The sequence below is a fragment of the Lissotriton helveticus genome, chromosome 1_1, assembly GCF_964261635.1.
Source record: "Lissotriton helveticus chromosome 1_1, aLisHel1.1, whole genome shotgun sequence".
In the NCBI taxonomy this organism is placed as follows: Eukaryota; Metazoa; Chordata; class Amphibia; order Caudata; family Salamandridae; genus Lissotriton; species Lissotriton helveticus.
In genome coordinates this window covers 1,897,161,433-1,897,187,420 of record NC_136057.1, presented here as the reverse complement: position 1 = coordinate 1,897,187,420, position 25,988 = coordinate 1,897,161,433, and the positions used below count along the sequence as shown (strand labels likewise).

The following is a 25,988-nucleotide window of genomic DNA, read 5'->3' as shown; positions in this document are numbered from 1 at the left end:
TCAAGAATGTATATTTGGCCTAGACAGTGAACAATGGGACCTGAATACAGTTGGGAGAGGGGCTTCCTAGCAGGATGGCTTGGGATGAGCTGCACCGTGCCCTGATTACATTTCAGAGTACCTTGTTCACTGCACAAACAAAGGAACATGAAACCAGGCCTGCCCTTACTTTGTTCTCCTAGTCAGTTTGGAGCCAACCCCAGAGTAAGAAGAAGAACTGACTAGAACCTGTTTTGGGGATAGATCAGGGAATTTCCCCACACAAATGCTTGGTCCAGCTATAAAGGTGGGAGCTTCGGACCTTCCCATCAGAACACTCCTGGACCTGTGGAAGATCCAGAAGAAGGACTGCCCTGCTGCTAGAAAGCCTGGCTGTCTGAAAAAGGTATGTTGCATCTGCTTGTCTTGATCTCAGGTCACTCAGAGGGATTTCAAGTGTTAGTCGTGGACCACCTGTGTGAGCTACAGGGACATAACAAGATTCCAGACCAACTGGACCTGCCTGAGCCCTGCTGTGGGCATTTGCTGGAGTGAGTCATGATCCCAGAAAGGTGTTCCCAGGTTCTAGACCCTTTGCTGGCATCAGTGAGAGCGCATCCTGAAGGGAAAGACCTGATTGTGGGGGCCAATCTGATTGGCTGCTGGCTAATCAAACAGAGTGCCTGAAAAATATCGTAGGTTCAACCAGTCTCATTGGCTGTACCCTGACCAGTTACAATGGGCTCATGCTTTCAGGCCAATCTTACACAGGCTGTGTATTGCCCCAGTCAGTTTATTGGGCAATATTTACATTATTGACACCCAGCTGATCCTCTCCCTCACCAATGACCCCGCCACTGCCAGAACCAGCCTGCACGAAGGGATGAAAGACGTCGCCGAATGGATGAAGAGCAGCCGCCTGAAACTGAATTCAGACAAGACGGAAGTCCTCATCCTGGGATCATCGCCCTCCGCCTGGGACGACTCCTGGTGGCCGCCTGCCCTGGGCAGCGCACCCAAACCAACGGACCACGCATGCAACCTGGGCGTCATCCTGGACTCCTCCCTCGCGATGACCAAGCAAGTGAACGCAGTCTCATCATCCTGCTTCAACACCCTGCGCATGCTCCGAAAGATCTTCCGATGGATCCCCACCAAAACCAGGAAGACGTCCACCCAGGCCCTCGTCACCAGCCGCCTGGACTATGGAAACACCCTCTACGCTGGAACCATGGCCGAACTCCAAAAAAGTCTCCAGCGCATCCAGAACGCCTCAGCACGACTCATCCTGGACATCACGCGCCGCCGCCACATCTCCACCCACCTGAAAGATCGCACTGGCTCCCCGTCAACAAGAGGATCACGTTCAGACTCCTCACCCACGCACACAAGGCTCTCCACGACTTGGGCCCAAAGTGCCTCAACAGCCGCCTCACCTTCTACACACCCACCCGCCAACTCCGATCCGCCAGCCTCGCCCTCGCCTCCGTCCCAAGAATTCGGAAATCCACCGTCAGAGGAAGATCCTTCTCTTACCTGGCAGCCAAGACATGGAACTCCCTCCCCACTCACCTACGGCTGACCCAGGATCACCTCTCCTTCAGGAAACTACTCAAAACCTGGCCCCCCTCAGCGCCTTGAGACCCCTACAGGTAAGTAGCGCGCTATACAAATTTTACGATTGATTGATTGACAGGACATAACACTTAGTACTGTTTGGTGATCTATCCTCCCCTTAAAAGTGTATGGGCTACAGGAAAGTGCACCATTCTTGCTCACTATGGTCCCCCCATTTCTTGTTTCAGCCTTAATGAACATATAGCTGTGGAATGGTCAGTATTTCATCTTTAGGTGCTTGTGTAGGCTTGAAAGCAGAATGCAAGGACATCAAAGTGCTACATTACTCCGTGAGCCAGGAACCATTGAAGAAATACTTAAGAAGTTTTCATTCAATTAATATGATTGCCTACAGTGTATAATCCTTCATTTGGAGAAATGAGAAATGATTGGACACTGCCATTCACAACTGGGAATCTATTATGCTTGCCTTCTACCAACCACTCCCTGCCACACTAGATGCCTCATTCCTTAACACCGAATCAGAAGACCTCATTTTGCCAAGGGCAACTTCACAGCTTCAACTGTGCACTTGGCTACATACACAAATTAGTGTATATTTAACAGATAGGATATGTCAGGCTTTTTACGTACTTTTAAGAAGAATCATGTTAAGAATCATTGAAGAACTATGGGAAGTAATAGGAAGCCAAACACGTTATTAATAAAGTACTTTAACTAGACATACTGCATTCAGAAGACAACTAAAAATCAATCTTTTCAGACGGTGCCTAAACTGGTGTTTTCTTGATGTTCATGGAGTTCTATTGTAGTGTTAAGTTGCATATGTTTGTACGTTCATGTATATTGCCTGTTCTTTGTGACCTAGAGTAATCGATTACTCAGCTGTTGGTCCAGGTGTGCTTATAAATGTTAAGATAAATAAAATGAAGTTACCCCCTTGCGTCTCAACTGTGCCTGGCGTTTGCAGGGAATGAACCATGACATTATGTTGCTATTAACGATGTAGCCATGCTATTCGACTATTAGTGAACTTGTAATTAATATGTTACTACAGTGGCAGCCGGCTCAGGTAAGCACGGAGGAGCGGGGCACGGCGCAACAGGGGGAAAGCCGATAGACGACGGAATAGCTATAATTAATAATACCTATTCCATCATCCATCGGCTTCCCCCCTGCCGCGCCCTGCCCAGCCCACTGCCCAACCTTGCTTACCTTAGCCGGCAGCCACTGTTTTACTACTACTTGTACTTTTCCACATGCTGTAAATTGTGTAAAGTGCTCTGATACCCGCAAGGGTCATGTTCACGCTTTAAAGAACTATTATAATTAAAAATAAATAAATAAAGAATAAATCAGAACCTCCTTTTATAAAATTGGGACTGTTTATTGTTGGTGCCTTTGCCTTTTTAGGTCTCGGCTAGCGTAGGCTGCGCACATGCGCAGTCTCGCTGGCGAGATTTAATGTCTCTGAGTAGCGAGGGTAAACCCTGCCTCTTTTCTCCATTGGCTGGCCTCCTAAACAGCGACCAGCCATTGGAGAAGAGGTCTCAGTGACGTCATTCTTTCCATTTAAGCCCCGTCTTTTTCGGATTGAGGGGTGTGTTTTTTCATTTCTTTCTCTCCTCTTTCCATTGGCTGGAATGTAAACAACAAGTCAAAAACACGCCTGTTATTTACATTCCAGCCAATGGAGAAGAGGGGAGAAAGAAAAACACGCCCCCAGTCTGCAAAGGACGGCGCTTGGGTTTGATCTTGGATACTCTTGTATGTATAGTCAGTTTATTCTTTTGTCTCGGGCCATTTCACATTTTTTCCGCTTCTTTACCTGTAATTCATTACATGTGCCACTTTACCATGCGGAACGTTTAGACTCTCCATTTTGCTCCTTCTACGTAGCATTACTCACCTGCAGGAGCGGGGATGCTGTTCAATGGACCCTTCCAGGCTGCCAGTCTCCCCTGTCTGCTCCCGTCTCTGACAGACCACGAATTCCTCCCACTCGACGTGGTCCCCCAACGCCACAAAGGTACCGAATTCGTTGTCATCTTCGCTGCCACCGCAGCCCCACACCTCGCTCTTCATGGTGCCGGGCTCTGCTGCATAGTGGCTGCTGCCATGTAAACACGTCTGCGGCCGGACGGGAGGCCGGTCCGCAGCGACGGCAGTTGCCATGGTTACTGGGCTGTGCGGCTCTCGCGCCAGGCACGGGGTCGGGCGGGCGCTCAGCTCTGGGGAAGCTGCAGGGCCTGCCACCGGTCCATGGAGACCGGGAGCCCTTCTAGTCAGAGCCCGGTCACACCGCGGCACGGGTTCTCCTCCGCTGTTTGGAAGCATCGAAGAACGGGCTTCGATAATCCCCGACTGCCTGCCCCCCTCCTGCACGCTCCTCCTGGTGCGTGAGCGCCGTCATTCCTCCCTCTCGCTATTCTGCCATCCGGCTGGAACGGCTTCTGTTCTGTGACATGATGAGGCCGGGTATTTCAGTCACTGCACGCTTAGTAATGATTTCAAAACCTGCAGTGCTCACGCGGGGATAAACCACAGCATCCCTGTGAAATACGTACTAGAGGTCTAAAATGTTCACAGATTAGCTTGTTTTTTAGTTTTCCTCTGAGCTCATGTTCACTTGCAGATTATCCTCTCTTCACAGATATCGAGGTAAGCCACAAGACGTTATTTTCGTTTTTTTAATTCATGTTCGGGTCTATGACTTATATAGTTTTCTTAATCCATGCTATCTTTACAGCTTCGCAGGTTTCAGCATCTTAGCAAGAACAGACAGACTTTTTTCCTCATGGTGAGAGCAACATTACACTCACATTTTTTTCTCACAGGTGGCATTATTAATAGCTGTTTCATTTGCAATTCGGACTTATTATGGTGGCACTTTGAATACATTCTGTTCTTTATCGAAATCTTACTCACCCACAACTTTATTGCTGGCCTCTCGAGCACAAACATAACACCGCACTGCCCCCTGAAGGCTTTTATGAGCCGCTTCAGCCAAACAGTAAGTAACGCATTCTGTTCTGGTGGTGATTTGGGTGGCCCCACCCTACCTGGCCGCACAATGTTGTCCTGGGCTGTACTTGTACGCACATGCGTAGTTATTGTATCCGGTGTTAGCAGTCCTCGTTCAACGTTATAGAATGTCTATCTAAACTGTTGAAACGATTGCCCCCACCTCCGCCCCCCAGTTCCCGGTCTGCACACTTCCCTGTCTGTGCACAAGAGCAGGTCTCTGTACTATTAAGGTATCTTGCGCTCGGCGACTCCTTCGTTCGGTCCTAGCTGTTTGGCCATGAGCTTGTTGCATTCTGGGACGTGTAGTGTCTTTTCGCGTTGTAGTGTAAGACTTCAATTCCAGCATGACCTGTGTGGCTGCGATCTTTGAGGGGTCCTGTAGGTGGCTAAACTACTAGCTAAATCCAAAGAGCCCCCAGCTCTGTACTGCGGGGGCTGCAAGGCTCTGTGTGTGTTTGTGGCTATATGTGGCTGTGTGTGTGGCTCTCTGTGTGGCTCTGTGTGTGTGTGGCTCTCTGTGTGGCTCTGTGTATGTGGCTCTGTGTGTGTGTGTGGCTCTGTGTGTGTTGCTCTCTGTGTGGCTCTGTGTGTGTGTGTGTCTCTGTGTGTGTGTGTGTGTGTGTGTGGCTCTCTGTATGTGTGGGTGCAAATGCAATAGGTCACGCATTTGCGAGAGATTAAGCTATTGGCATTGTAAATGACAATGCCATTTATTTATCTGTTTTCAAAACTAACAAATAAATAAAAATGTTGTCATTTACAATGCCAATAGCTCTAACTTTTGCAAAGGCGAGACCGTTGCATTGTAAATGCTTGTTCTTTTTTTCCCTCCAGATTCTAACCTTAAAGGTGTTGTGGAAAAGGCTAGAATGTTGCTTATGAAAGTGTTCGTGTTCTAAATGAATTAATCAGCTATCTCTATAATTAAATATTTTCCGTTTTTTTGTACAGTCTGTTGCAAAACTGCTGTTTTATTTTTTTTAGATTGTATGTTATGTTGTATGGCAGTTCAGTGATCATTAAGATTATTCACTTACGTATAATAACATGTGCAATATAATAGTGTGTCTTACTAAATTTACAAAATTCCGTGATTACCTTTTTATTAATTAGTTTGATAGGACTTTGCCTTGTCATTGTAATGTGTACATTGGATGTTCATAGCCATTAGCATCTGTTCTTACCATTATTTTCTACCATTTTAGGGAAGGTGATTAAGAAAGGAGCTGGTTTGAATGAACTTTTGAATATCCAGAACTCTGCCAAAGTGGTCAATGTCAAAGATCCAGAACCTGGAATGTGGACTGTAAAGGTATGTTTATTGCACGAATATGGCACCAGGTTTAGCCGTCTGTCCCTCCCTGTAGACCGCCCCTCACCATTCACCCCCAGTGTCTCCACTGTTTCTCGACACCATGGGGGTATGATTCCTTGCATTCAGTAGGTTCAGATTGAGCTTGAAAGAATTTATTTATTTATTTATTTATTTATTTTGAAAGTTTTATATAGCGCGGACAAGATCTTTGCAGATATCAGAGCGCTTTACAAAGAGGGGTACATGAGGGAGCATAGTCAGACAGATATATCAATAGATCAAACAGTATAAGTAGGTGGCTACAATGCCAATCAAGTGGTTAATAAGATAACAATACAAATAAGCAAAGGGATCAAACATGTAGTACAGATCGGTGCATAGTCTTACCAGAGTTCGAGATAATAGTTCAAGTGTATTTAGCCATGAGGATAGCTTTTACTTCATTTTTAAATAGTGTAGTGGAAGGGATAAGCCTGGTTTCGGGAGGGAGTGAGTTCCAGATCCTAGGCGCCATTCCTGAGAAGGAGCGCTTATATGTTTTTTCCTTCCGGAATCTTCGAGGTTTCAGCAGAAGATTGTTTGTGCCTCTAGTGTTTCTAGCTCCGCCAGAGATTGTCAGTTTCTGAGCGAGGTAGCCGGGTGAGTTTAGGTGTACCGCCTTGTGTGTCATGCAGGCGATTTTCAGATGAATTCTGGCTTCAAAAGGCAGCCAATTCAGGGATTTCAAGTCAGGGGTGATATGGGAATGCTTTTTTGATCCAGTGATGAGTCTCGCTGCAGCGTTTAGAGAAGCTCTTAGGGGTGCGGTTGAAGTTAGGGGGAGTCCGCAGAGGGCGATGCTGCCGTATTCAATTCGGGGGATGACTAGTGCTTGTACTGCGGTTTGGAAGTCTTTGGTTGGGAGGAAAGGTTTGAGTTTCCTCAGAGTATTGATCTGGAAGTTTGCTCCCTTTGTTGCCTTGCTGATATGTTGCTGCATGTTGAGATTGGTGTCAAGTGTTATGCCTAAAGATTTTGCTGAGTCCACGATGGTGGGTTGGACATTGAGTGCGGTTAGGTGTTTAAGCCAGATTTGGGTGGTGGAGATCTTCGCTGGAGGTGAGATCAGAAGGAACTCTGTTTTTAGGGCATTGAGTTTGAGATGATTATTGGCAAGCCAGGATTGGGTGCTTCTGATCGTTGAGTTCAAGAGCAAAATGTCTTTGGGGGACTGTAGTTTGAGATAAAGTTGGGTGTCATCAGCGTACATGTGAAAGTGTACATTGGATGCTTGTAGCAGGGTAGTGAGAGGTTCCATGACTAGGTTGAACAGAGTTGGGGATAGTGAGGATCCTTGGGGGACGCCTAGCGTTACAGGTATTGGCGAGGACATCAGGTTGTTGCTCTTGAATTTCTGCGACCTGTTGTGAAGAAAGGAGGTGAACCACTTGAGAACAGTTCCAGATAAACCCATTCTTGTGTTTAGTAGATCTAGTAGATTCTCATGTTTAACGGTGTCGAATGCTGAAGAGAGATCAAGAAGGATGAGGAGGCAGGTGTCGTTTTGGTCTAGCATTTGAAGTGCGTCGTCAATTATGTGAGTCATAGCAGTTTCTGTACTGTGCCCTGCTCGGAAGCCTGACTGGTGAGGGTTAAGGAGATCAAATTGTTCAATGTGTTTAGTCAGTTGTAGTTGTGCGCATTTTTCCAGCAGTTTGGCGAGAGTGGGGATATTGGTAATGGGACGGTAATTGTTGAGGTCAGAGGGGTCGGCTGTAGGTTTCTTTAGTAGAGGTGTGACTTGACCAACTTTGAGGGAGTCAGGTATGCTTCCTTGTTGGAGAGAGCTGTTGATAATTTTGGTCCAGAGCGGGAGAAGCACCGGGGTAAAGTCTTTTACTGCGGTAGCAGGAAGGGGGTCCGTGAGGTGATTGGATGGTTTCAGGGTGCTGAGCAGTTTGCCAATTTCTTTTTCCGAGTATGTGCCAAAGGTTGACCATGTAGCCTTGTTTTTTGGTTCAGTGGGTGCTAGGCACTGGGGTTTGGAGTAGAGGCTTGCGTCGATGAGATCGCTCTTTATGTTGTCAGTTTTTTGGATAAAGAAAGCAGCGAAGTCTTCACAGGAGGGTGCCGCACGCACATTGTTGACTGGTTGGGGTTGACCCTTGGATTGTGATTTGATTAGCTCAAACAGTTTTCTCGGGCGTTTTTTTGCTTGGTCGAGCTGGAGGCTGAAGAAGTCTGATTTTGAGCGTTTTATTTTCCTTAAGTAGGCGTTTCTCTTTTTCTTCAGATCTTTTAGGTGCATTACAGAGGGCGCTGATCTCCAGGTACGCTCCGCCATTCGCATGTCTCGTCTATCCTCATTGAGACTCCCGTTGTACCATGGATTGGAGATTTTAGTAGAGACTCTTTTTAGCTGCATAGGTGCAGCCTCATTGATTATTGAGGTCATAGCGTTGAGATATTGGTCAGTCAGGGTTTGAACGTCCGTAGCGCCAGTCGGCGGGCGAAGGAGATTGCAACTGTTAGGGGGCAGAGAGCCTGGGTTGAGTTTTTTCATGTCTCTTTTCCAGACTTTGGGCTTGGGGAATTGAGCCGGGTTAACTTTAACTTTTTCATTGATGAAGAATGTGACAATATGATGATCTGACCAGTCACAGGGTTGGATGGACTCGAGTTGGATAGAGTCTTCTTTGGAGATGATCAGGTCGAGGATAGAACCTTTCTCGTGGGTCGGGCTGTTGCATATTTGGGTGAGGTTAAGGGCATCGAGGAAACTTTTAAGACTATTTACCACCGCGTCCTTGTGATCGTTCCAGTGGAGGTTGAAGTCACCAAGGTATATTTGGGTGAGCTGCCGTCCGGCATTGGTTGAGATCATATCCATGATTTGTTGGGAAAAGGTGAAGTTGTCCCTGGGTGGGTGGTAAATGCTGTGAAGAGAGCAAATCGGTTTGCCCTCACTGATAATGTCGAGGCAGATGTATTCCCAGGATGTTGGGGATGGTAGGGAGGTGGAATTGACTCTCAGAACAGAGAGGTTGTTCCTGTAGATGCATGCGATTCCCCCACCTATTTTGCCTGATCTGTCGAGCCTGATAATGAGGTAATTGGGCGGAACCAGAATGTCCATTATAGGTGTCGAAGATTCAGTTAGCCAGGTTTCAGTCAGGATGATTAGGTCAAGGTCCAGCGATAAAATGAGATCAGCAATGGCGGCGGAATGTTTCGAGGCCGATCTGCAGTTGAGGAGAGTGCATTTGAGACGGGGTGCGTCGAGGGTGGTGGATGATTCTAGAGAGAGAGGGACTTTTCTAAGGTTATTGGGGATGGAGAATCTGCTGTTTAGTGTGGGGGGTCTAAGGGGATTTGAGTGTATCGTGGGGATGGTGAGGTGAGGGGTAGTTGTGTCATTTTGGGGGGCTGGGTCATAGGAGCGGAGAAGGGTGAATGTGTCGAGGTCAGAAGTAGGGCTGTGGGTGCGATGCGGGCGGTTGTTGCGATTGCGAGCTGGGATTGAGGTAATGGTGTGGGGGAGTTGAGTGAGAGAGTTAATCGGAAGGGTGGGGGACTGGTTGGGCGGGGAGGTGTAGTTGTGTGAAGGGTTGCAGGGGCGACGATGAGGACGAGGGCAGTTGCTGCGTCTACGAACAGGGATTGACCCCCTGTGTGGGGCGTTTTCATTGAGGGAGTCAGCCGGAGGGGTAGGGGACAAGTTGGGAGGGGTCACCCCAGGCGGGGAGGTGTAGTTGTGTGAGGTGTTGCAGGGGTGGCGAGGGGGACGGGGACAGTTGCTGTGTCAATGAGCAGGGTTTGACGCTCGGTGTGGGGCGTGTTGATTGAGGGAGACAGCCGGTGGGGTAGGGGACAAGTTGGGAGGGGAGGTGGATGAGGGGTGTATGGGGTGTGTGGAGAGTAGTTCTTTGATGATGTGTATGTCTTCTTTGATCTGAGTGAGGGTGGCCATGATGTTGTCCATCGTGGGGTAAGTGGTGGAGGTGGGGGTGGCGATTAGAGGTGAGTGACTGACCAGGGAATTCGCGGGCAGGTGGGAGAGCAGGGCTGCGTTGTGTTAGTGTACAGGAAGGTGTTATGGAGGGGAGAGGTTTTGGGCGGGAGGGGTGTGGATGGGGTAGGGAGGGGGTTGGTGGTATGAGGGAGGGTATTAATGGTAGGCGGGGGGGTCAAGGTGTAGGCTGGAAGACTGATAGTAGTGGTGGGGGTGCAGGAAGGGTAGTGGGGGCTGCAGGGGCGTAGCTAGAGCTTGTGGCGCCCGGGGCTATCCCTCAGATTGCCGCCCCTTGAATCTGCAGTCCTGTGATTGCGTGAGGTTTAGTCTCGACTCGAATTTTGAATCTCACCTCATTGTCAATTTTCGGGCACAGATATTTTTCACATGTATCATTGGAATGCTAGTTTTACATTGATCTATTAACTAGTGCAAGTAAGTGTTAACTATCTGAATTCGCAGTTGTGGAGGGCTGCGCACAGCAACCACGGCCACTCGCTTAATTATACTGGTGTGATTTTTTAAAATACTTTTAAGCATTTTTGTCAGCCTGCCTGACTGTGACTGCTATGTGTGTCTCGCAGGCTCTCCCGAGGCTTGCCCATCAATCATGCTATCACGCACATGCTCACTGCGGCGGCCTGAGTCGGTGAATCAGCTGACTAATGAATTTATGTTAAAGGCCTGTGGCAATTGAGATTTGTGTTAGGGGTAGGGCCTCTCACACCCTGTTAAAGTCTGGGCCCATCTCTGATTGTTTTGACCTATGTTCCTGACAGCCTATGTCCCACCCCACCACTTGCGCAGAGACAGAACAAAACCCATAGAGGATTAGTGTTGAATTAGTATAGTGAAACATGCAAGTAAATTTTAAGTGGTCGATAAATTAGTCAGTTATTTGGATTCGGAAGGATAGAAGAGCAAAAACAAGGTTTGTATTTATATATAGTGGAGATATGCAAGGAAGGATCAAGATAAATGTGTAGGAGACGAGGGAAAAGTGGGGAGATAAGAGGGTAGAGAAAATGAGAAAAGGGAGATGAAGAAGGAGAGAGGGAATCATGGAATGTAGCCGTTAATGGAGAATGAGGGGAGGGAGGAAAGTGGAGAGATAAAAATGGGGGCGGGTGTGGAATCTAGCATGGTAGAAAGGAAAAATAGGAAAGAGAGGGACTGGGATATTCAGACAGTGATGCAGGCACCTGGGGAAGTAAAAAGGTACAGAGAAGCAGAAGCATTGCTTTCATTAGTGCAGCGGGTGCAGTGGCACCTTTGCTTGGGGGTGTTTGAGACCCCCTGCAGAGAGAAGGGAATAGGTGAACCGAAATAACCAGCAGCCTGGTAAATAATTTAGACGCCTGTGGCATCCTGTTTATATCTGCATTTAATTCCCAAGTGAGTTATCACTTCATAATCTAGTTTTAACTCGCTTTAAAAATATCTAGGCCTGAAAATCTGGTTGTACTCCGCTATAGTGAATTGCTTGTATTTCGACATAACTTCCAACACAGGAATCCTTGTTGTGAAATCTTTGTGAAAAACGTACACAAACCCTACTCGCTCCAAATCACTTACAAAGAAGAAAAGGGAATGAGAAAAAGAAACAAAAGGTTGACAGAGGAGTTAATGCAGCAAAATGGAAAGTAAGAGTTAAAAAAAGAAAAACGTTTTGAAAAACTCAAAGGAGAAGAGCCAGAAATAAAAAAAAGCAGCAATTAAAAAAAATGTTGAAAAAGAGAGAAATAAAGAGGAATTAATGCAGCAAAATGGAAAGTAAGAGTTAAAAAAACGAAAAACGTTTTGAAAAACTATAGCATGTACACACAAGAGCAAGCAGCAGGAAAGGTAAGTCTGAGAATCAATGCAACAAACTAGAAAAGTGTGCAAACGGCAAAGCAAAAACAGGAAGTTCACAGTTTTTCCAGCAACAAATGCTTCCATATATACTGCTCTGTGTATCCCTTTTTCCCGATCCTACCTTCCAGCATTTCTCTGAATTCCTGGGCACTGCAGTCTTTCCGGGGCGATTGAAAGCCTTGCGCGAGGGCTGGGCTGGCCAAACATTATACCCAGGGCCGTCATTGGTAGCGCTTTCGCGCGCTCCAAGATTGACGGCCCTGGGACGTCACGGGACCGGACACACAACCATAAACGTGGTACGTCGCGCACCGCATCGCCATGCTGGGAGGTGGTGGTGCGTGCACTGCAGGCAGGCTTTACAAGCTGAAGCAGGTGCGCTTGCCTTCAGTGTCCCCCACATAAATTATAAAGGCTACCGTCACGGGTCACAACACAAGTGCCGCGCGGCTGCCGCCCACAGTTTAGTGCCGCCTGGGGCGGACCGGCCCCCTCGCCCCCCCCTAGCTACGCGACTGGGGGGCTGAGAGTAGGAGGGGAAATGGGATTGGAGATGATCCTGTTGTGGGGAGGGGGGATAGATTAAGAGAGGAGGTGTATTCTGCGTGGTTGGTTAGAGGGTAGTGTGGACTGAGAATGGGGGGGATAAAAGGGGGGATTTGTCGATATGCGTGTTGTTGTGGTGTTGGAATAGGCTAGGTGTGTTGTGGGTGGGAGCTGTGTTGTCAGGGGTGAGCGGAGTGTTAATGCCAGCTGTAGGTGTGGGAGGAGAGTTGATGGTGTGTGAGGATGTCCGAGGGTTTGTAGAGGGGGTGGGGGTGTGAGAGGTGTATGATGGGGAGCGATCTGTGTCTGTGTTTGAGGCGTGTGTGACAACTGCCTGGTGCTGAACTGGGATAGAGTTGTTGTGGTTGGGAGATGGGAGGTCAGGGGTGGTAGATGTGTCCCTGATTGGGGAGTGTGTAGTAGCTAACTGGCGAAGTAGGTTAGAAGTGTTGTGGGTGGTGGGAGCTGTGAGGACATGGCTGGTGGGACTGGAGGAAATACGAGTGTTGGTCCGTGAATTGAGGAGGTGCTCTTTGAAAGTGGGGAACAAGTTGTCTAGTAGTTCCAGGTTCCTGTCTGTGGATTGAGAAAGGACAATCCCATTATTGTATATAGTTATGGTGGCTTTACATGGAAAGAGTGGGGATGGTGTGATGGAGAGAGTTAGGCTATGAGCGGCTTTCCTGGTGGAGGAGACGGTGAGTAGAGTGAGGAACGTTTCTCTCCATTGAGCTCTGCGTGTGGTGTGGAAGATGATATCAGTGTTCAGGGATCCATTGACCGGCGAGGAATAGGTGTCAGCAAAGGGGATTTCTGGGTGCGACCTAAGGAAGTTGTGTTTAAAGCGTTTAGCGGCTTTTTTGGTGAGTGTCGGTGGGTAGTTGATTTTATATGTGTGATTGCCGATAGGATCCATGTTGGGATGGTGGTTTAGGTGGGAATGGGTGACTGCACTCTAGTAGTACACATGTGCCGAAAAACAAATATATACAGTAAGTTCCACAGTACAAAAGTGGTACTAGTGATCAGCCAGCATAACCCAAATGTAAGAATGGATTCTGAGTCTAAACAGACCCCTCGTCCATCTCACACTCAGCTTGTGCCCTCATCCATCGTGCCTTCAGTGCCTGCCCTATTTCATTGTGCGCTCAGCTCGTCCCTTCAGTTTAGGTGCTTAAAATTTACCAGCACTGTCCTGAAATGCAGAGTGAAGAGTCAGCTCTGCCAATGTATGCCTGAGCAAAAAAAAACAGATGATGGATGGATTGCTGAACAAATCAAGCATTCACCCCCAGTCACAGATCTGGGTTTAATCCATTGTTTCTTTGCTCACAATGCTACCCCAGTTTGGAGCAAGCCATATGCAAATCAGTCTTGACCCTGCTCCTTATGGGACAACATCATAGCGCTCTCCTACCTGGCGAAGAAGGCCAACACGAGGGATAAGCTGCCACTGTTTTGTTGTTTTATAGACTATTCTACGGCCTTCGATCGAGTGATCAGAAGCCGACTATGGGCAAAACTTGAGACCTGGGGGCTCCCACAAGTCCTGCTAAAAGCTATAAAAGCACTATATGAGGGGACATGGGTCCAGGTGAAATTAAGTCCAACAATTATAACAGCAAGAATCGAAACCAACTCTGGACTTAAGCAGGGGTGCGTTCTGGTCCCCCTACTTTTTAACCTGTATACAGCTGACATGGGGCAAGCCCTGAAAGACGCCATCTTAGTACCGCCAAGATTGGGGAAGCTGGTCCTGGGATCGCTCCAGTACGCTGATGACACGGTGGTCATGGACCACACCAGGGTGGGACTTCAAAGAGCTTTAAATAGCCTGACGACGTACAACAAAGAAAATGACCTACGGATAAACGTTAGTAAGACCAAGATAGTAATCTTTGGCAAATATCGGCGAAAAAAAGAAGCAACATGGATCCTGGGGGAGAACTTAATCGCTACTGCCCCATCCTATAACTATCTGGGAGTTTGGGTGTCAGAGAGGGCCACTGCAGCTAAACATCTAAAGGAGCTAAAACCAAGAATAGATAAACCAATTCTGTTTTTAAGATGCCTAAGCTATTTCTTGGTCAGCCCCTCAGCAGAACCAATGTTGACAGTACTCAGGGCAAAACTGATTCCCTCCATTACGTATGGCCACATTGCCTACCAAGGTGCATTCGAGAAAGTGGTCAATGCGGCCCAGGCGAAAGCGTACAAGTTGGTGCTACAGGCCCCTAGACAGGCTAGGAACAACAGGCTAAGGCTAGAAATAGGCCTGAATCGACCGGAGTTGGCATTACTGGGGGACCTGATAAAATACTACATCAGAGTACTGAAAGTGCCCAAAAACACCCTAAAGCATTTCTTAAAATCCACATTTGGTGAAGTGGGCTCTCCATGGCACTCTAAGCTGGCACAAGGCATTGATCTATTGAAAATTGAGGGTAAGAGCTTGCACCTCAATGAAATACCATACTCAGCCTGGGCACAAGCCGTAAAGCGTCAAGTCCAGTCCATCTCGTTCGAGTTTGATCTTCTATCGCTACGGCACAACCCACTAACGTTGGCCCTGGATAAGTCTTATACTCTCGGGAAACCCCAACCATACCTGCGAGACTCACTAACAACTCATGCTAGAAAGAAAATCCTGTATCTGCGCCTCCTGGCTCTCATGATCACGGACTTTAATCCAAAATGGGAACGAACGGACGGTGCCACCGCCTGTCGATTATGCAACTACCGCAGAGAGTCATGGTTACACCTGCTATGTTGCTGTCCAAAGTTGGCCAGCGATCGTCATCGTTTGCTGCACCCGGCCTTACGGAATCTAGGCCATAGAACCTGCAGAGAGGCCTCGGGCTGGTGCTTCTCAGAAACTACGACCTGCCTATTAGCCAGGGTCGGTAAGTTAACCCACCAAGTCAAAATGGCACTCGACCTCCATCAAAAGGCCATAGATCCTAAGAGTCTCGACACTGTGCAAGGAGCACCATCTGGAGCACAAACGAGTGTCAGTCTACAGCTAACTTAGGGAACTCCCGCTAAGTAATTGGAACAACTGGACCCAGAAACTATACCAGGGTCGGACAAGGGTCCAACGAAGAACCCATCCTTGGTGATGCGCAGTGAAAACGTTCATGTCAAACCTCCACACTTTCCCAAGACTCTAATTGGCGTAAAGCTAAGGAACAGACAAAAACTTTCCTTCTTCTAATAGAACTTTGATTGGACAAAAAAGGGGCAATATTAGCCATTATTCTATTTTAAAGTTGTACATATGGTTTTACTGGGCGACGGGTACATGGGGGGGGGGTGATGATCTTTGTGTTTTATACTGTAAAGATTTTAAGTAATCGCACAGTTTAATAAATAAATATTTGCTCCTTATGGGAACAGTCCAGCCCATACTGGACCAGAAGCAAGAATTGTGCCTGGTCAACCTGTGATACATGCTCTCCCCATCTCATTTTATGTTAGCATTATTTCCAACCCAACATATGCTCGAACATCATTCATGTTGTGCTTACTTGTACCAAATTAGCCTCAAAATACTATTCTATAATGACCTGAATGTACTCCCTGTAATTGCAGCGCTTATTATGATTATACAACAGTTTATGTTTCGAATGTTTGTACCAAAAACAAATCCAGAACTTCTGGTTAGAACCTTGAAAAGGCGGCATTGAATTCACTAATGGATCCCCTTCTGATATCTCAAACAAAAAATAATTTGTTTTGTGTGCTTGCAGTCATAGAATTTTGCATCACCAAAACGTTCAATCTGCAAGCATTTGATGGTTTGTGCTCATGCTAATTTAGCCCAACAAAAGCCACAAACCTTATGAAAAACTGTGCATACCTTGTATTGCTATATAGATGTGGGCGTGATTGTCTCAACATTCTATGATTGGCCAAATGTGAAACAGTCATTAATGTGTCCCAGATATATTTTGCATCAGGTGTCATTCAAGCAAACAGAAGCAGATACGATGAATTCTTGCTAACAGTCTACACCACTGCCATCTACTCTGTGTTGCTTTCCAACATATCATGCTTGCCCGCTGTGTCACTCTAGACAAAAGCCTCGCTTATGCAAATCAGTACTGACCGTGTTCCACAGAGAAACAGAAACCCGTACAGGGTGAACCCTGATTGTAGTGGGCACTGTTCCTGCTGAGAAGACACACTATACTAATAAACTTGTTATTTTTCAATATAGAAACATTCTCAATCAGTATTCTGTTTTTTTTTAAAACTTCTTATTAAACAGTAATTCATATAATATAAGGCAACTCTAACATTTATCAGCTTACTTTTATCTTTGCTACTAATAACATAATTCACTTTTACAAAACAAATCCTTAATTTTGAAATAAGATTTCGTATTCTACAATGCAATTTCCCAATACAATGTTTCCATATGTTACAATTCCCATTTCTGTCACTTCATAGCTTTCAACTGGCCCATAGATGTCACAAAGCCCGGAGCCCAATGCATTTCGGGACTCCCAGGTTCCTTCCTCAGGGGCAGGGTTCAGGAAACAAAGGGATTATCATTGTATATATTACTACTTGGCCTTATTAGGCCTCATCAGTGGAATATAGATTGTATCCTGTGGCACCTGGAGCAGTGGACCCACAGCTGGGCATACATTTGGCCATATAGGGTGTTACATCCAAAACACAAAAAGTGATTCGAGGAATGCTTGCCAATTGTCTAAATGACTGGCAATCATTCTGGGCAGCATTCCAACCCACTGTTTTCACCCTCTATGCTACTCTAGACTGAGGCCTGACTGGCAGTTCAGGATGGGTTGTTCCCAAGAGGGACATCATCAGTTCTAATTTCCATAAAGCAGGCCTCTGTCTAGCGTGGCACAGTGGGTGAACACTGATGTGTTGAAATGCTACCTTGAGCTATTGTCAGCTATTTAGACTATTTGGAAATATTCCTTGAATCATATATTGGGTATAGATGTAACAACATAATAAGACCAAATATATGCATTTGCATTGATTCCTCGCAGAAGAAACGTCAACTATTTGATGCAAATGTTACAGCAAATAATTCGCACCATTTTAAAAAGCAGACAGGCTAGAGATTATGAGTAGTAAGAAGGAGGCCTTCAATCTATTTATAGATTCAATAGGGTGTGCACAATCAGAAATGATATGTGCATTGTTATGACTTGGATTAAGAAATAGGGTCACCCATCAGAACCAAGGAGGAGGCTTCGATACAAACCAAAGACGAATTTACTCCCAAAGGCTATTCATAGATGAAGGAGCAAATGTAACACATTGAATCAAACCTAAATCAATACAGGAACTGAATTGTGTGAGCCTGTGTCAAAACAACTATTTTTCTCACATATAATCATTATTTAAACGTATTTAAAAATCATTATAATTAATTATGGACATTCATATAAGCACAAATTACGTAACACAGTTGCAGGAAGAACTATAAACGACACATTCATAAATCTTTAAACAAGTTCCACACCACCAATATTAATTATCCCTACACATTTATGAACCAATACTTTATTTGTATATTGGAAGTTGATTACAAATTGAAATCGTTGACACGTTTCAGTTGATTAGTTAGTTGTCTTCACCTTCTTCAAGACTAAAACTTTTGATAAACTTCCAGGTAACCAGTAAGATGCACACTATTTTGAAGTTACACCATTAAAACCATCAAACAATCCAAGACAACAAAAAATTGGCAAAATTATGGGCCATATATGCACATCTCCCATTAGAGAAACATCTATAATACAATTTAGATTCGTTTTATTCTAGAGATGGAATACACAAATATCCTCCCCACGTGCATAAAACATAGAATGGGGAGATAGAAGTAGTTGCTAGCTCTAGGCTCTATAATGAGATCTCTGATATGCTATGTCAGTAATGCGGAACCCAGCATTGCCAATACCGGGGGTCACTGGTAGGAATGTATCCCACTATTACCAGGTGATCACAAGTTATTCACCTATAGGCCTCAATGGAATGGTGAATAAAATGCAGAAATGGGTTCTACTATACCAACTTTGGCATACAAAGCCATAATTCTGGACCTTTTTCTGACGACAAAGCGCTCCAAACATGACTTGGCAAATTTGTCCAAGGTAAAGAATACAGTGCCCTATTAGTGTATCAGAGATTCCTGGTGCAGTGAAAGTGTACCACTTGTGATCATTTTTCTGGCGGGAACTTCATTTTCAACCAAAACAGAAATACTGGACCACTCATAACAAGGGGCTTCGGGGCAAGAGATCATTCCATTTGTAGTGTATACTTCGGAAATGACCACTACTGATAAGTAATCAGACCAACGCTGCCCATTTGGCAGTTACAAGCTGTAGTGAATACAGTGGTGCGCACTATTTAAATACTCACCTTAGCTTCTGTAACAGAATTGCAGTGTGATGGATCCCTCTGCTGACGTCAGTGGCGCCTCCCCAGCCACCTCTGCTTCATCCGCTCGTCCTTGGGCCTCAGCGCCCTTTCTAAGTGCCACATTCCCAAAAGGAAAGGGCTTTGGATTTCAAGAGGTGCTCGTCTTTGTTCTGTGGTTTTTCTGCCCGAAGCTGTCATAAGCATCCCCAGGAGTGTGCTTCAGATGTCATCTCAGAGCACCAGCCCAAAGGGAAGAGACAGAGCTGGGAATCAAAGGAGACGCTGCCCCTGTAATTAGTGAGTACGACGTTTGTAACAAGAGACAAGCGGCCATTTTATTACACCGTGTATTATGGCTAATTGAGGCCAAGGAACCTGCAAAGCTACAATTGTAATGCTTAAGGTTTAGTTAGCAAAGCTTTCATATCCTTTTACCAAGCAACATTTTTTGTTTTGTATGGAAAGCATAAACAAGATTTATTGGCACTGCTGTTCCTGTCAGAATTATATTTTAAATTACATTTAAATTTAGATTAACAACACTGGAAGGACACCTTTCTCGGGTAACTTGGAATCTGTTTAGTAAGTCACTCTATATTTAGAAAAAACAATTGAAACTTATTTGTGGTAAACATTTAGGGCTTCATTTACAGGACAGGGCATAATGGCACTTCTGATAAAAAAAACATGGTGACCCGCACTTCGTCCCCCCGCTTCACTTGGAGTGCAGTGGAAGCTCGTGGTACTGATGGTGGAGTTTGTCACTACAGACTCCACGATAGTCTCCCTATGACAGTAGGAATAGCTTCTGAGGGGTCGTCCAATCTAAGGTGGTCCCAGTATTTCCATACCTACCTATTTCATTCTTTTCTGAGATCACTACTCAAACTAAGTTGCGTACAGAAAAGATCCCGTAATGTCCCCAGAGTACCGAGGAAAATGTTTCCAGTGGGTGAGGTATATAAGTTATGTTATGCCCAACAATGTACCTACAATTTAGGGTTTGCTCTTCATCCAACTCATAAAAGATAACCTCTCCACTATGCTGGCAAGGTTGTTATATGTTAGTGTCCCCTGAATTGCTCTACATTTGTCAGCCCAACAGCTCCTGGCATGGAGAGCCCTGCTTCTCGCTAACAGTTGTTCGGTGACTGAGCTAACAAATTTCAAGTTAAGTCCTTAATTCAGGGTTTCATTACTCATCACCCAAGTTGACTTGTTTAATCCCTAAATCCACATGAATTATTATCCTGTGTGAAAATTGAGGAATAATTTGCACTTACTATAGAGTCTAAGCGAGAACAATACAGTCACATATGTACCTAACAATCACATCAATCGTATCAGAGGCCAAATTCCGTGCCACAAATTATTGTGAACATTTCTTTTTATCTTGTACTTTAGCTGTTGATATGCGCATTGTGATGATTGCTCAGAAATTGAGTGTATATATATTGTAATGTATTTTCAAGAAAGATAATATTACACATTTTGTATTTTTGCCAAAGTGTTGTGGTACTGAATTTGGCCTCTGAGACGACTGACGGATGATTATTAAGTACATATGTGATTGTATTGTTCTTGTTAGGAGAAACTGAGTTCTAGGCTGTTTGCTATATGCAACTGCACCATTCTCTAGTGAGCAGACTAGGCCCGCTATCCGGGTTTGTCCCCCCATACCCAGTGCTCACGTACTTTAATACATGGGACCAGTTTACGGACGTGATGTAAGAGCTGTATAACCTGCTCTGCCATTTATACTCACAGCCAATAGTGGAGCACCAGAGAGAAGTCTGGCGGACCCGTTTCAAGGTGGAATACGAGGATGAGGGCTGGGTGTTGATACTGGAGTACCTGGAAGGCGGGACCTGCGAGGCCCAGAGGAAGTACAGTCTTTTTAAGATCCTTCAGGGCTGGCATTGGATACCAGCATTGCTCTACGTCACGGGTCTGCTGCTCCACTCCTCCTGTTGGAGGTGCGACCATGCATCCTGTGAAATGGTTCACCTTCTTGCGGAATTCCCCGTGGTCCATCCTTTCTGGACCACAGTAGCGACCATGTTGGGGAGGATATACCCACCCTACTGTTGAGTCGGCTGCTTCTCCTGGACGACCTGCCAGACCTCCCACAGCTACCACCATGCTCACTGTCTCCTCAACACTGATCTCACAATTCTGCATACTGGGTCTCTGGCGCTCTCCGCAGGTCCCAACCCATGGGGAATGACTAGCAGCGATGTGTAGGACTGACTCCTACGAGAAGGTGATCTATAACCTGATAATTAGGGCTGATGAGTTCTTCCTTTCTTGGTCCCCCTTCCTAGGGGGAAACTGATCCCCTGGTGGCTCTCCCTGCCTTTGTTTGCCCATCCACGTTCCCTTTTCTCTCTCCCCCGCTCCGCTCTCCCCCAGGCGTTTTCGCTTGCTTACCTGTTACCCTGGCTCTGCCAACACCCCCTCCCCTTTTGTCGGATTCACATATATCACACTTAAAAATGGAATCACTCTCTTATACTTTTGCTGCTTGTATTGGTATTTGTGAATTCAATACAATAAATTCAACACAAAACTGCATTACAACACCTTGGAATTAAACCGGGACTATCCAAGGATTCTAAGAATTAAATGCAGTTATCCTAAACACTTGTTCCAGTGCCACATACAATGCTACTGCGCAGCTGCTTCTCATCGAAACGCCTGATCAGACTTCAATGTATTGTAAACCTTCAATAAAGACTGAACTCAAGAATATCGGAACAGTCCGTCATAATGCCTAAGCCTCAAAAAGGAGCAATTATTTTGTCTTGCGAAATTGTCAAGATTGAAGACAATGAGTTTCCAATAGATATTTTCACAGAGTTAAAAATAGCTAATCAGTCACCTCATGCGATCCACGTTTTTGAATATCAATACATGAGTTATGTTTATAACATTCACGGACTCCAGGAATTAAATGCAAAAGCACAGTCAAAATACAGAAGTAAACAACTCCACCACCTGCAACTGGGCAGCTGGCTGATAAAAAAAACCTGATCAACAGTCAATTTAATACTACCACCGAAGAGGCATCTCCGGTACACAGTCAGTGTAATCAAAAGGTGTAAACATGTCACTTGAACAATTTGGTCTCGTGAAATTGTTGGTAGTGGAAACAACTAATAGATAGTAGCTTTTTCACAACACTGAAAATCAATTACAGTGAAGTTAGCATAGTGAATGTTGCAGTCCATTATCACTTGATTTTGGACGGCAATTTGCCAGTGCCTGTGCTCTGGAACTATGCACTGTTTGAGAGCTGCAAATGAATCATGACTTCCTGAGGTCAAAGGACAACCAGTGTATATAAGCAACATTCCAAGATATTCCGAAGCAGCCAATGCTTTTCGCATTAGGGTTCAGGATGTCCCTTTGATCCACCGGAGAGCATCATGATGTTTGGTCTAAATAAAGTCTCTGTTTCGTTTGAATCTTTTAAATTAGAAACAAGTGTTTGGCAAGAAAGCCTGCTCTGGCGAACATGTCGTGAGATGTTTTAGATTCCATCATATTAAGAGAATCTTGCAGATCCTGATGGTGAGGCAACGAGAAAGGATACACGGCATGTGTGACAGGCTCTGTGGCTTAAACGCTTTCCACTGTGACCTGGAGGTCACAGGTTCAGTCCACACAAGGCTAACTCAGCCCTCCATCCTTGTGATGTTGGTAGGCTGTGTAACATTAAACTGAGCACTAGGTGGCGCCATGACAACCCTTGCTGTGAACAAGCGGGATACAAGATTCTCCATAAACTAATGCTATTAGGTGCAGTGTTTATTGGCTCACTAACCGAGTTATGCATCATTATATTAAAACAATTCATATGATTATTTCTGTAATGTAAACTACTTAGGCCTAATCGCTATTGTGGTGAGTACACCCGAAGTTCAGTGCACAATAACTTGTATGAGCTCTCACAAGGCTATGCAGCTGATTACGAGTCAGGGGAGTGGGATTACCTCATGGAATTCTGTTCTGCCGGATTCCAAGTGGGTTGGGGTTTCCAAACCTAGGGGTCAATTAGGATGGTGGACGGATCGCCACCGCCATGCAGGCGGTGTCGATCCGTCCGCCATCCTTGCCCTTCCGCCACCTATTTTCCCCCGGCCATATTACAATGGCGGGGGGGGGACCGTGGCGGACAGTAAGACCGTCCGCCGCTTTTCCACCACGGTCGCCTTGCGACCGCGGCGGAAAAGCTCTAATATGGTGGCGGTGTCCATCAGACACCGCCAGCCATATTAGGATGTGCTGGGGCTATGCAATTCCGTGGCGGCATTGCCACGAAAAGGCATAGGTCCTTGCTTTGGGGGCCCGTTGCGGGCCCCCAGGGTGAAGGGGGGTGGGGGGTACCCCCCTGCATTTCAAAATACAACATGGCAGGCACCGCCCGCCGCAATGTTAAAAATGCGGGATGCACCCGCCACTGTGGCGGGTGCATCCTAATTCCACGGACGGGACCTCCGCACCTGTGGCGGATGGTCCCGTCCTCAGACAGGATGGCGGATGGACTTTGTCCGTCCGCCATCCTAATGGACCTCTATATTTGACTGGGTCTGAGAGAACCATACCCGATGTTTGTGGTGTTAGTTGTAGCCAGAATAATTGCTCAGTCTGCAGTTTTTCTCCGTGTCACAGAGCAATTGTTAATTTCCTGGTGTTTTTACGACCAGAAAAATTGGGTCCCACACAGTAATGACCCATTCCACACGGTCTCAACTAGGAGTCAGAGCCTATGTGTTCTATTTTGGTTTCATGTTTTAAGTGATTTACATGTGGCATAATGTGCTTAGGAGCTGATTTCTTAGTGGTTCACATCTTTTTTCTGCCACATGTTTCACACAAGCGGCAATCTTTGGGAGTGTGTTAATTGTTTCGGGAAAATGCCATAGTAGTTGCGTAGCACTTTCACTGACTGGAAAATGCACTATCCCATCAGCTTTAGGGTCTCACAGTATTGGACTTAAGGCCTGCAGACTTTTACATTTGTGGCTCAAAATACCACTTGCACTTCTCATCTACTTGCTTTTTGTTAATGTCAGCAAATTTATGTGGGCTGTTATTCCTTTTCCTAACTTTTCCCTTTGAAGCTTCTACATTTTTTCCTTGATTTGGGTAGATTTTCTCCCTATCGTGGCCCCAGTGCTCAATTTGAGCTGGTGGTTTCCAGTGCTCAGCACCAGCATTTTTTATGAGCACCAGTTAAGGAACCATTTATTTGCAGTGAGATTAAGTGATTTTCCAGAATCACAGGATGTTGAGCCGACGCCTAGACTTGAACCTGGTTCTTCAGCTCCGAAGTCGGCAACTCTGGACATTCCATCACATCCTCTCACCCAGTTCATGGTTAGTAGTTGGTTTTGTTTTAGGCGACTTACCAACAGTTTTTGCACAAAATTTCATCCACTGACAAGATTTTGCTGTTATGATAAACTTTGCATTCTTATGAGTTTACAATCATTTTCCAATTTGCCACAGGAATTATAATTATACAGCCCTTCACAATTGAGCAAAATTTGGATTTCATTTAGTAATTCGAAGGGCTGAAGTGTAATTAGATTTTACTAGTTTGCCAATTTGCGACAGTATTTTGTGTGCAGATTTTTGCACATAATGACTTACTTCATCAATGATAATGACTTACTTCATCCACCTACTCATCTCCTCCTCGAGAGTGTTTATTACAGGAATTAATTTTGTTATATGCTGACTGGTTGGATCCCAATGTAAAAGTAAATGTTGAATCAGATGTTTTAGAAGTAGACTGGCCTATGGTAACACTGTTGTGGCCGCCGGCATGAGTTCCAGACCTCTGGGAAAGTAGTTCTGCAGTTCCTGGCGAGTCTGAGGTTGTGACTGGAAAGTAAGCCCTATCTCTCTTGGCGGGAACACTTTCCTTCAGTCTGTGCCGAAATGTTCTCCTATGAAATAACAATCTTGAGCTGGTGGCAAATGAGATTGCTTCCACTTTACAAGGAAACCAAAGTTCTGGAGTGTTTAGCCCTTAGAGGCGAATGAGCACAAATTGGCCAGCTGCGTAGGGGTAAATATATGTGAATCCCTTCTTATTGTAAATTAGCAACTTTCAAATCTAGTGCCTTCTTAAATACTCAGGGTGCAGGTGATAAGCTGAAAGGAAGGGCTGTGATACTTCCCCCAAAGCAAAGTAAATATACGTTTGAGAATATGGGTTCACCAAGATTGTATTGTATTGTATTGTAATTGCATTTATATAGCGCTTACTACCCCTGACGAGGCGTCAAAGCGCTTTTTCGGCGAATGGCATGCTACTCCGGGACCCATAGAGGATTAGTGTTGAATTAGTATAGTGAAACATGCAAGTACATTAAAAGTGATGGATAGGTTAGTCAGTTATTTGGATTTGGAATGATAGCAGAAGGATAGAGGAGGACAAAGGTTTGTATTTATGTAGCGCTTGTTGACGCACGCTATTCAGGAAGCCTACATAGAATTAGTGGTGAATTAATATGGTGAAATATGAAGTAATTTCAGTGGTGGATATTAGTCAGTTACTTGGAGTGAGAAGTATAGCGGAGGGATAAAAGGGGAAGAAAGATTTGCATTCATATAGCACTTGTTAACCCTGATGGGTGTTGAATCACTTTTCTGGCGAGTAGTACACCACTCCGGAACCCATAAAGGATTACTGTTGAAAATGAGTATAGTAAAAATAAAAAATAAAAAATATGAAGTAATTTGAGTAGTGGATATGTTATTCAGTTATTTGGGTAGTATATTAGTATAGTTTAATATGGAATTTGAGAAGTGAACATGTTAGTCTGTTAATTTCGATTGAAAAGGATAGTGGAGGGATAAAAGAGTGAAACGTTTTTTTTAGTTTTTTTTAGGTCTTAGTAATAGGAAGAGGCTTTTGGATGAGTAAAAAAGAGTTTTGGAGTGGAGGACTCAGAGGAAAGAGTTTAAAAGGTTTGTTTTAGGGGGTCGGTATAGTAAAAGAGGTGTCAGATGATACAAGGAGGGGTAGAGTAGGAGAAAGTCTAGAAAGGGTTACTTTGGCAATCATAGTAGTGGTATGGGGTTTGGGATAAATGAGAGAGTGGATGTAGAGGATATATTGATAGATGTATAGGATGAGAGATAGGGTAGTGCATTGGAAGGAGTAGTAGAAGAAGTTTGAGATGAGTCAGAAGGTTGGGCTAGAAGATATATTGAGCGAAGTATAGGCTGAGAAATAGGGTAGTGCATTGGAAATGCTAAATTAGAAGAAAG

The 25,988-nt window shown here is 45.3% G+C and overlaps 1 protein-coding gene across 1 annotated transcript in view; it reads left to right on the top strand.

The window, feature by feature from the left end:
- The window catches only part of HMCN1 (hemicentin 1), a 1,257,483-nt gene that overhangs the window by 264,328 nt on the left and 967,167 nt on the right, over positions 1-25,988 (top strand). Inside the window, exon 6 of the mRNA XM_078642741.1 lies at positions 5,790-5,896. Coding sequence (XP_078498867.1) covers positions 5,790-5,896 — 107 coding nt within the window. The remainder of the gene's footprint in view (positions 1-5,789; positions 5,897-25,988) is intronic.